We start from the raw sequence: 12,296 nt of genomic DNA, 5'->3' as shown, positions 1-12,296 counted from the left end.
GCATGCCCAGTGGGTTCTGTGCCCAGAGCACAATGAAGATCAAAAACTGATCACTGTATTACAGAGACCCTAACAAACAAGACCACTGCATTCACATATATTATAGCATGTCTAAATTAAACTCTTCTTACCTTCACACAAGGTAATAGAAAAATTAAGTGGTCATATTATAAAATTCATATAATCCAATCCAGAGGTCTTCAAAGCTTTACAGAGTAGGAAAATTCCATCTGACAGATTTTAGTTTCCAAGGAACTCTAAAGTAGTAATCCCTCTTACATACTGCATTGCAGTTAAACAGCAGTGATGAAGACTAGCCCATACAAGAGCTAAACAGCTTGTAACGCTGACACCAGAGTTCACGCCTTCACTATAGAAATCCCCATAGTTTTGTACCTATGCTACTGACATTTGAAGAAAACACTGCCTCTGTGATCATTTTACCTCAGTTACATAGTTCATTAAGTTCATTTCATTTTTGTCAGAAGGAACAATGAATATGCTATTTCAAGAATCTTCACCGGAAAATTCCCTGCTATACCTGCACAGAATTACTGAAAGCCACATTTAATAACCTTTAAGTTAAGAAAAGATGACTCAAAATGGGGGGAAGCAGAGCAGACAACAAAAAACCACACACACATCGGAGGAAAAGAACAAAACTACAACAACAGCAGCAAACACTGAAACGTGCTGCAAATCTACTATTATACTCTCACAATTCTAAAAGCACACCTCCTTTATGAATTAAGCCAGTTACTACGATTAAGCAATTCTTACAACACAGAAAATATCTTCCCTAATACAGAAATCTCTACTTCAAGTATTATTTCTATCCCCAAATCTTTCAAAGATTTCTTCCCACACTCAGCGAGTCTAAGGTAGCACAACGTTCTGAGACACAACTCCTACATACCACTTGCAGAAAAGCACATTCAAACCATTATCAAGTTATATAGCTGCTGTTTACGTACAGGTTGCATTTTCTTCCCTGGATGAGCTTCTTCCATGCTGATGTGCAGAAGCGGAGTACGTCCTTGTACAAGACCCCGTAATGAACCTCCCAGGAGCTCAGAGACTGCGCATACATGGCTGCTTTAGCTCACTCTGCTTGACACAGATGTACTCCAGGAAATTGCTCCCCAGCCCCACAGCCAATCGCTCCCTTGTGAGTCTCATCTCCCAGGGCACAGACTGCAGCTACCTCAGGGTCGTGCAAAAGCAGAATGGGCAAGACAGCAAGCTTTCAATTGCAGCTCTGACAATACCAAAAAAGGACTGAAACAGAGCTCCACACAACACTTTCTGCATCAACAGCAGCTAAGAAGAGCTCCAAGGTTATAATTTTTGCTCTGAGCCAAGACTTCATTAGCACTACAAAATGAAAGCACATTTGCACTTTGGGTCCCAGAAGAGAACAACCCAGAAGTCAAACATCTGCTAAGTTGGTTTACAGCTGTATTACTGACCTTTCACTGAACACTCGTTCCAAAGCAATTTTGGTTTTGCTGTTTGTTTTTTTTTTCTCCCAACAAAAGCCATATCTTCTTGTTTAGCAAAATAAACCAGAGCTTCCTAAAAAATCCTCTTTCCCCCCTGCTGTTGAGATAAAGAATGGCATGCTGTTAGCTAAAATTCATTTCATGTCTCCTTCCAGAGTATGATGGCTCCTTGTTTCAGGCATGATACAAGTAGCTATACTTTTTCTTTCCTTAAGCCAGCCTTATAAAAATGCAACGCAACCTCCACTTTAGCAGATCATCAGATTCAGAGCTTTTCTTCATCACTGACTTACCCTAATCTCCTTCTCCCACCAAATAACACATAGAAAAGCTGGTTCTTTAAGGCATTATGCGTAACTTAACCTTCATGACATGACACTGCCTTCCTTGATCTTTTTCATTCTTTCATTTGTACTTCTTGGATGACGAGGACTCTAGTAACAAAGCTGGACTGGTGCCACCCCAGCCAACAAGACAAGTAACATACTGGTCACAAACTCAAGCACCACCAGCTGAAGAAACACACTGTAAGGATGGTATTTACCACCTAGCAGTTCAGAAATCAGAAGACCACACTGAGCTCCCATCACTGCCTCGCTCAGTTTAGAAAATTCTCTGAGTGTAATACAAGTATTCTCAGCCAGTGCTAAGAATTTAAAAGTAGTTTGTTTCCATTCTGAAAACAGACATTCACTCTTACACGCCTGTGAATCTTTTCACTTCCAAACTACTGAAGGCTTCTCTGTCGCTTTCCATATACGACAGTAAACTAAATGACTCATACAGGAAGAACACAGTTAAACAAACTGTATCAGAAATCCTATCTCAGTGCCCTCTTCTCAACTGAGCATGCCAAACCTATTCTTTTCCTCATACAGTTCTTCAGCTACTCAGATGAATACCCAAACAGCTATGCTGAATTGTATTGTGTTGGCTCTCCCACACTTGAATGCAGTCGTCCGTAGTATAAATCTGCACTAGAAGTACTTCAGCATCTAGAATCTGGTTTGTTTAGCTTGAGGCAGGCAGGGTGGTGAAAAGGGAAGAAGGGCTGTCTATTCCTTTGGTACTGGAGGGGATGTGGGGTGGGAGAGGGAGGCTGAGAATCACACCTTTGCTTATTTTATTTTGGTACATTTTGGAAAGAATATTTACTTGGTTTAGAAACTTAATAAACCGCTCTGAAGCAGTTTACTGAAACCTCTTTCTAGTCTGTAGTCAATCAAATAAAAAACTCACAGGTTTTTCATTGTAAGCATGGAAGCTTTATTAATTCAAGAAAAAAAAAGCTAGAAAGCAAAGAACATGCCCATATAAAGCCAAGCTATAAAACCCAATATTTAAAATCTTAACAAGCTGTTTTTCTAACAGATGGAAGCTTTTGTCTTTTAAGTCCCACACCAAAATACTTTGTGGATAAGTGTCTGCTCTTACCCAAGAATTAAAGAATAAATACCAGGCAAATGCTTCGCATTAGATGGAGAACACCACAACAACTTCAAACCATAACTGCCTCAACATGCTTAGCTACACAAATATTCTAAAACAAACTGTAGGCAAATATATTCAAAATTATCTCATTCTTCAACATGTTCAGTGACAACACTGAGAACTCAGAGCAAAACTATTTGTACTGCAGCAGTATTTCAACCATATGCTTTATGCTACAAAAGCATCCTTATGAAGTGTAAGAGGGATTTTGGGGGGGTTTAAGAAGAAACAGAAACATAAGTAGATATTATGAAACATACACTTTTTCCATCGATCATTCCCTCTTAATTTTCACCTTTATACCTCTTCCAGTTTCACTTTTCTGAGCTTACCTCTGGTTATAAAAGTACTTTTTTTGAAAGACAGGTTCAAAAAACATGTATATATTCTCCAGACAGAAAATAAGGATTTCATCTGAGCTGTTTGCTCTTTGCAGAACTTTTAATCTTTTCACAGAAGCAATATGGAGTCCATGATTTCCTTGTGTGCAATACAGGTTTCCATTAAAAATTCCCTCAAAAACAACTAAACTGAGCTAATTCCAAAACCTCTGTTAACCACGGGGAGGAATGCAGAAATGTTAACAATGGATTAGAAGAATAGTTTTCACAGCACTTGTTATGACTAGTTTCTGGATCAACCTGTAAAAATATCCCCCATCACATCTTACAGCAACACCAGCCTTAAGACATCAAGAAGCTGCACATATTTTTAAAGCCGCAAATGAGAGCACTATTACAATCCAAGTCTATCATGAAGTGGCAGTAAACTGCCTTACTGCAGGTCTGCAGAGTCTCCAGCAGGCAGAGCTGTTTAATCTGCTGTTCTGAGATGGCAGGACAACTGAAACTGCCTCACATCTAGCCCTGTAAATTGGTAGATCGGACATGAGATTTGTACTGGTAATTAAAATCCTGGGAGATGGGTTAGGCAGGTGTTCGAGCTACATCCATAATCTAAACTTAACCCTTCCTTATATGAACAAATTATATGAAATGAACATGATCTTTTCTAACACTATGGCTCAAAAAATCCAATCCAGCTCACTACCATGTTTCATCATGTATCTGAAAGGGCAGCATCCATCAAACTCGAAGCACCTCACTTTAGAAGAGTATAAAACCCAAGACATACCCACGAGACAGTTAAGACAACACTGCTAAAAGAGGCTTTATTTTGGAGAGTGGAGGAGGGAGCCAGGTCATGGGAAAGTCAGGAGGGGAAGCAATATTATAGGGGAGCATGCTGGAAGCAAGTTGTATGACAAGCTGTTAGTATGACAGACACAACTACAGATGGTTTTGCTCAGCTTTTTAAATGGGAACCTACTAACTTATATTAAGAAGAGCCACTTCCTACAAGTGTTCTATTACACACAAATATGAGCCAGTCCTCTAAGAAGATGACAGAATCATTAAGGTTAGAAGGGAACTCTGGAGATCATCCAGTCCAACCCCTCTGCCAAGGCAGGGCCACCCAGAGCAGGTTACACAGGAATGCGTCCAGGTGGGTGTTGAATGTCTCCAGAGAAGGAGACTCCACAACCCCCTGGGCAGCCTGTTCCAGTGCTCTGCCACCCTCAGTGTAAAGAAGTTCTTCCTCATGTTGAGGTGAAACTTCTTCTGTTTTAGTTTACAGCCACTGCTCCTCATCCTGTCACTGGCCACCACTGAAGAGTCTGACACCCATCTTTGAGATTAATTAATGAGATCCCCTCTCAGTCTGCTCTTCTCCAGACCAAACAGGCCCAGTTCCTGCAGCCTCTCCTCATAAAAGAGATGCTTCAGAGCCCTGATCATCCTTGCCTGCTGGACCCTCTCCAGTAGCTCCTTGTCTTTCTTGTACAGAAGAGCCTAGAACTGGACACACTACTCTAGATGTGGCCAGATGTTATATCCTTAGCAAAGGAACACAGAAACCTTCATAGGCAGTGGTTCATCATTTAATGAATTAAACACATCCATAAAAATCAAGAGTTTGACTGCCTACAAGTATTTTACAGATACAATCTCCACATAACAGCTAGTTCCCAAGAGGTACATCTGCATGGGCTACTTCAGCTTGCCTCACTTTGTATTGGCACACACAATTGGAGCTGAGTGCTTCCAGAAAAAAAAAAAAAAAAGAAAAAAAAAAAGAAGAAGGAGGGGGAAGAGGAAGAAGAAAAAAAAACCCAAAGACAGATGTGTTCTGTGCAAATATTCTCTGGTGTATTGCCCCAGTAGCAAGCAAAGTTTCTCAGCACATTGCAGGACAGCTGTCACATGCCACCGGGACACCGCCAGCAAGCATGAGGCAGATCTCTACTTTGAGCCCTTCTGATGTTACACAATTATATATCATTCTGAGCTGCATACTTACTCTCTAGAAAGGATACCAGTGACATTTAGAATCTGAATTGTCATCAACAGCAAGATTACTATGTACTCTATTGTACAGGCTACTTCATTAATTACCCTGCAGTCATGATCTGGTCATATTGATCACGCGAAATTTTTAGAGTATTTATTTCTGGACTCTAAAACATTCCTCAGTAGATACAGATTGAAGAAATTCACTGCATTCAAACAGAACACTACCAAGAATTTTACTGTAACGTGCATAAACATGAGTTCACTATGCGAATGGCATTGAGCTAGGCTAGGGGATTTGGGGGGAGGTTTTTTTGCTGTTGGGTTTTGAGGTAGGTTTTTTGGCAAAAGAATAAGGATGCTCTCTAAATTCAAAGCTGCTCTACAACAGATCTCTATTGCTTGCCTTTACCTAAATTCATCTCTAGACATTTTGGCACCATTTTTGAAAGATATTCTAATTTTTTATCCTACAAAAGTCTTAGATCACCTTGCACGTTCAGAAGAACTATAAATCAGGGCTCTTTCAAGACTATTATGGCCACCTAACCAAGGCCATACTTAAATGCTCTACAATCACTTGTAGAAATATTAAACATTTCCTAGAATAATACATGGCACAGAAGTGAACAGCTGATGAGTCCAGATATGAAGCAGCATAATATGGGGCAGATCATTTTATCCGGTATGTAATGACATTATTTGAAGTACGAGTGGAGGAAAGGCTTGCTTTCCCTGACAGCAGATCCTCAGGAAACAAAGAGAAAAGGAAGCAAAACTCTGAGTCTGCTCATGACCACTGCAATTTGAATCTCAGCTTGAGTATAACTACTTGGAGAATGGAGAGATACCATGCTCATGCCACTTTCCCTTCTTCTCACAATAGTTTGACTAGACATTATAACATCCCTGCCTTACATCAGATCTGATGTTTCCCTGATCATAGAGTAAACATTTAATTCAGTTGTCAGGGTGTCAGGGTTGGTTTTCTGAAATTACTGTTTTGTTTTGGTTCACCAGGTGTTTTTGTGAGGTTTGTTTGGGGTTTCTTTGTTGGGTTTTTTTTGCCAGCTTCACAAGTTGAATCAGTTTATGGGAAAGGAGACAAGACAAAGGAAGAATGACACATCCCCTTCAGAGACCAGGAACTACTCAATCCAGCTCAGCCTCAGAGTGAAGCCATATCTTAAGACATGTACTTACTTGCTGAAATTCTTCCGTATCTTTAAAGGCTGAAATAGCCTTTATAAGGGAAGATGTTGCTAGACAAAAAACTGTCAACTTCAAACTTCCAGAAGCCAGCCCAAGATCCTTCAGATGGCTTACTGAAGGGACACGGCCACAGTCAGACCACAGTTCCATGCAGCTTAAGCTGTACACTGCCTTCCAACAGCACAAGTACAAGCTCAAGGAAAGACTGATTTTAAGTGAAATCAGAGCACGCACAACTAGGAATTTAGACAGGCTTTTACCTTTCACATTGACTTCTGGAAGACAGAAAATTATCTAGCCTTGCATAAAAATTCTGCTGCCACGACTTTCTTGTAAAGCAAATTTGAACTTGCAGAGTAAGATTACACCAGATCTATGCTCCTTGAGATGCAAGTATAGCAATTTTCACCAACTGGCTTCAAAGCATCAAGTCATGCCCCTAGATACAAACTCTCCTCCTGCACTCTCTGCCTGAACTTGAAAAGAGATTCAAAAGCCTTAAGATGCCCTCACAAACACAACTGATCCCATTAACAGACAGAAAACTAAAATACTAAGTCAAATACACAGTAAACCAAACATTAAGACAAACATATAAAATACGTCATCTAAACTGGAGACCTAAGCAGAAGACCTTCCAGCAATATGAATCCAATATACTACATCCGATGGCTACAAGAATTTCATGTCATCATTTGTAATTCAGGATTTTCTAACTAGTAGGGAACCTTTAAATACTGGGGAAAAAAATGCAGGAGTTGATCTAATCAATGGCAACTGCATCTGGCAGCCAACTGAGTTTTCTACAAACATCAGACAGGGGAAAACAGACAAAAAGGGGAATAAAACTGCATGACATTTCCAGTGATTTAGAAACAGAGTCTCCAGAGTAAGTAGGTCTTTCTAATGCTAACAAACGTTACACAGCCATTTACATGGAATTCAATATTTGCTTTTACTGTGACATATAAAATAGGAACAACTACAGCTTACAGCCCTGGGGATGTGTTATTATATCTGCAATGGGACATCTTAATTACATATGTATTAATGGAAATTTAAAAGTCTTGACCGTTTTATTTCTGAGGTGAAGAACACTTTCACTAGAAGGCTTTTAGCAAGCAAACCAAGCTTTCCTCAGTCCATGATCCCAAAAGACTGTTTTCTACCTCAAGCTGATACAAGAGAATTTGAAAAATGAAATACAAGATACGACAGAAACAACAGTCAAGAACCGTAATATTGAAACTTTTCCGTCTACAGATAAAAGCAAAATGTAAAGAAATATTCAAATAGGAAAAACCTGAATGCACTTGTCTCTTTAGGAAACTCACCATGTTTCTAATGTTAAGACTTTCATTTGGCTAGATCATATGTATATTACAAGCATATCCATCCCCTTTTCCCCAACATTACTTCAATTAAGTCAGGGCACACACAAAGATATTAACCTGTCCACCAAATAATTTGCTATTATTCTCACATTTCTGACTCTACAAAAAAAAAAGAAAAAAAAAAATTAACCTGTAAACCAGGCTGGAAAAGTGTCACCAAACAGCACACTGTTAAAACGTCCTAAATACAGAACAGAGTCAAACTGGCTTATACTACATTTTAATGTCATCCAACAAGATTGTATCTGAATTATGGTAAGGCCCTCAACTTCAGTAGAAAATTGTACTTTTTTGTTGAAATTTTACTAGTCTTCTATTTAGGGGAATATGACATCATCGCTTTTGACCATCTTAACATCAATTTCAGAGCTTTTGACTGAAGTGTACTTAACTAGAAATAATAATTACATACTTGATTTTAACAACCTTTTACAGACTTTCTCAAAAACAGAGGTTTCCAAAAGATCTGTCTTCAAAATTTGAATCAGTTTCCACTGTTATTAAATCAACACTAGCAGAAGCAGGAAAAAAATATACATAAAGCAAAATCATTCAAGCATAATGAGACAAATAAATGGCCATTTTAAAATATTTATAACCAGGCCAACTGCCTACTGAAAACTATTTTTGCTGTCAGAGGTCCCTGTGCATTGACAGGGACTCAAAAAAAGGATAACACATCCTTTTGTCACTGGGACAGAGAAACTGTGCCAAAAGGAAGCTCTCCCTTTAAAGGAAGACTGAACTGCTCAGTTTAGAATTACAGCATTCATACCAGAACACTAGGGGGAACCTGAAAACCGTTCACTTCAGAAACCACTTGTATTTGCTGATGCTGTTATTAACCCAAAGTTTGCACTCACGGACAAGTTAATCAGATGGATGACGGGAAAATATCTTTCTTCAGACCACTGAGGTCATGATGCTTAAACACATTAAATTTAGTTTTACACACAGCACAATAGGAAAAAAACATGAAATCTTGATGACCTCAGAAAGGAAGCTATTGTACAATAGTATAGAGCACTACCATCATTTTCTATATTCTTACGGTTCTTTCAGCTTTTTCTACTGAAGAAAATTACAAAGCTGCATACTCAAGTAGCAATCTGCTGCAGAAGTATGTTACAACAAAAAGTTACTGAAAAGACTGCAATGCATATACACTTATTGTTTAGAAAATGCAACAATGAAAGCAGCCTTAAGAAAAGTTTCTTCTATGTATTTGAAGCTTGTTTCCATTTTTTACTAATTCCATAATGTAACTGTGGTTTGGGGAACAATGTAACATTATTAGCAACTTACATTCACAAACATGCATCACTAGCTTACATTCACAGTACCATCATGAACACGTTACACAATTATATCACAGTTCAAACTTCTGGAACCACTGAGTCACCAGGATCCACTTCTGCTCTGGTCTTGCTTTGAATTTGCAAGGTAATCCCTCATTTGTAAAAACTCTAGAAGAATTAAGTAGCATGAGGAGATAAAGACAGGCATGCAGGTTTGAAAGATGTCATTAGTAGCATTGACAGCCCATCTCTGTGACAAGACAGATGATGGAAGAGGGTGGTGGAAGACAGAGTTCATCGATGGTTTCCTGAAACTCACCCCTTTTCTTTAAATAATAATTTTCTTAATAGCTCTGTGTACCTATTGACACTGTAAAGCAGCATTACATTTCACGGCTAAACTTTATCCTCTCCCCTCCCTCACTCTCCTCCCCCCCCCCCCAAAAAATACCTTCAGATAGATAATCATGTATTTTCCAGATGTGGAAAACTAACTTGACTCAAATCTTTTTTACTAATGTTACCAATACCACAATCAAATAATGCATATTAATAGAAAGCAAAACCATTTATGGTTGGACTCAATCTTAAAGGTCTTTTCCAAACTGAATGATTCTATGACTGTGATTCTCTGTAGACACATCAGTGCCAACATTCTGAGTTGGAATATCCTTAGCATTTAACATTAATCCTCAAGTATTGACTCAAAAATTTTGGAAAATATCCTCTTCATAATGATTTTATGAACAAAAAGCAATAAAGACAGCACAAAAAAACTGCTTAAGTTGCTTTTATTGGATATTCATGAAATTACAGAGGAAAATTCTACCAATTCTAAATTAAGAAGCCACTGAAGGAGCTGCTATTTGTAACAGGACAATATGTAACTAAGAAGCCATGAACATAACTCTCCCAAACTATACACCCTGACAGTAAGGAACCACATCTTTACAAACACATCATGAGCAGGTCTTGTATTACAGATGCTTCCTACTGCAGTAACAGAGACTCAAAAAAAAAAAAAAAAAAAAAAAAAAAGCACCAGAAAGTATTTCAAATCAGAAACCTCCTGAGCCCTCAGCTCTAAGCCAAGACAAACTGCCCTGGGCTCCGTCCTAGACTTGTCTGTTGTGCTGTAGCTGTAGGCTGGGTAGCACTTTATATGACAAAAAGACTTGCTTGTGCTCAAGTGGGATCTTAGAATATCATGACAGGACCACATCAATTATTCAGTTTAAAGCAAGTAATTCTGGCTGTTTCATTACATCTAGATTCTGAACAACTTTGATATAAACCATTATTCCCATTAATAAGACCTCTGGCAAACTGCTTGCTTGTGAGTTTAACACGTTAACAAACAACCATCTGAGGACATTTAAATACCAGCTATCTCATCGACAAAGACTTTCACCATCAGCTGCAAGAGGTTTGCTCCTTTAATATTGTGTGAACTTATTTACACTTTCTGTTTCACTTCCAACATAGAGTTAGTTTTCTGGTTTCGATTTTCTATGACTTGGATTGATACAGGATTAGTGACCTTATTATCAGATAGAATACAAAGCATACAACTTGTTTTGACACTTTTGTCCACAGCTGATGAAAAATTAGGACATCACTACTGATGACTATCTCAAAACACAATCACTAGGTACATATCAAAGAGAAAACAGGATTATTTTTGTAAATTCTTCGATTTCTGGTACTTTAATACAGCTGGTTTCTTGGGACCTCATGGGTTTAGCAGCCCTTTCTATAGAACATATAGCACAATGCAGGGAGAATCATACTTCAAAAACACCAGTCACATCCAGGTCATCATTTATAGTTCAGTTTTCATTATTATCTGCCTAGAATTAATACACTGGAAAAGGTGTTGTGGGTCTTAGACTAGTTGTTAAAGAGAAGCCATGCTTTGAAATTGCATTCAGCAGAAGGAACAAGGAATGTGCTTTACCTGGACCTTAGCCATTCATGCCAAAGAGATACTATACTAGCACAGTAACATAAGGAAAGGTGACATTATCCTACTTGAACTTGGTGCTTAGTTATATATGAAGCAGTATATGAAACACAGCAGTATTGTAAAGTTGCAAATGCTCTCTTTCTCACTTTAACAGAAGGGCACTTGTCTACAGCCACCAAGAAAAACCTCTCTCCAATGCAACAGTACAAGTCGCTATCAATCTCTGCAGATATGTGGAGAAAGCATGCCTATTTCTCAGTCACAAACCATGCTTTTTTTATAGGAGACTTCCCACAAGAATCCTTCCCCATCACAGGAATATTGACTCACTGCCCACATAGGACAATGATAACCCAATGCCTTCGAGGCCATCTGCTATCCTGTTAAGGATAAAAGCAAAGCACTGGATACTTTTATGACAAAGTTGGAAACAGACAAAAAAACTGGAGAAGGGGGAGAACAGAAGCCTTGCCAAAGGATACATAAAACTTACTTCTGTTGCTTGCTATAACACGAATTTCCCATGGTATTCTCAAGAATTACCTTAGCAACAGAGCTTACAGAAGGACACAACCTTTGCCTTGCAATACTCCTCACAACAAGCCAATTTCTTGTTTGGCTTATCAATGTTTTTCATACAAGCATTAGGAAGTTGAAAGCAGTTCCCAGATTATTCTCCTCTTTCCCACACTATTCTTCACTTCAGGAAAATTGGAAGAATTAAAATATGTTTATCAATGATCTGTTAGTGAAATATTTGACTTGCACAACACAAAATTATTTTGATACAGAGCTTTAAAGGAGACCAGTTCTCAAAATTGAGATTGTGCCTATTCTTTACTTTTCTGTAACCATACCTTCTTCCATTCAAATTTAGTACACCTTAAAGATAAATAGACACATACAAATGAACAATCCATGTACCAATAAAGAGCCATTAAGGTATCATTAAATTGTACAGCATACTGTACCCATTCATGGCATTTAGATTTATTTTTTTTAGTAACTCAAAGACAGGAAGGGAAATTTTCTTTCTTTGCCCAGGAGCCTGTTTTATACCATCAGACAACTGAAGCAAGAAA

The 12,296-nt window shown here is 38.4% G+C and overlaps 1 protein-coding gene across 8 annotated transcripts in view; it reads right to left on the bottom strand.

The window, feature by feature from the left end:
* SLC4A7 (solute carrier family 4 member 7) overlaps window positions 1-12,296 on the bottom strand; it is an 85,952-nt gene that overhangs the window by 60,210 nt on the left and 13,446 nt on the right. Inside the window, exon 1 of one of the 8 annotated variants that reach the window (XM_061362656.1) lies at window positions 975-1,188. The exons of 6 other annotated variants lie outside the window; for them this stretch is intronic. In XM_061362656.1, coding sequence (XP_061218640.1) covers window positions 975-1,010 — 36 coding nt within the window. In that variant the 5' untranslated portion in view covers window positions 1,011-1,188. Of the gene's footprint in view, window positions 1-916; window positions 936-974; window positions 1,189-12,296 lie in introns of those variants that run through there. One more of the 8 variants, XM_061362657.1, reaches the window with a different exon arrangement.

This window comes from Neopsephotus bourkii, unplaced genomic scaffold (genome assembly GCF_033783945.1).
Source record: "Neopsephotus bourkii isolate Nb327-2 ecotype Australia unplaced genomic scaffold, CSIRO-AGI_Nbou_v1 NB_1132, whole genome shotgun sequence".
Classification (NCBI taxonomy): Eukaryota; Metazoa; Chordata; class Aves; order Psittaciformes; family Psittacidae; genus Neopsephotus; species Neopsephotus bourkii.
This window is presented reverse-complemented; position numbering and strand designations above follow the sequence as displayed.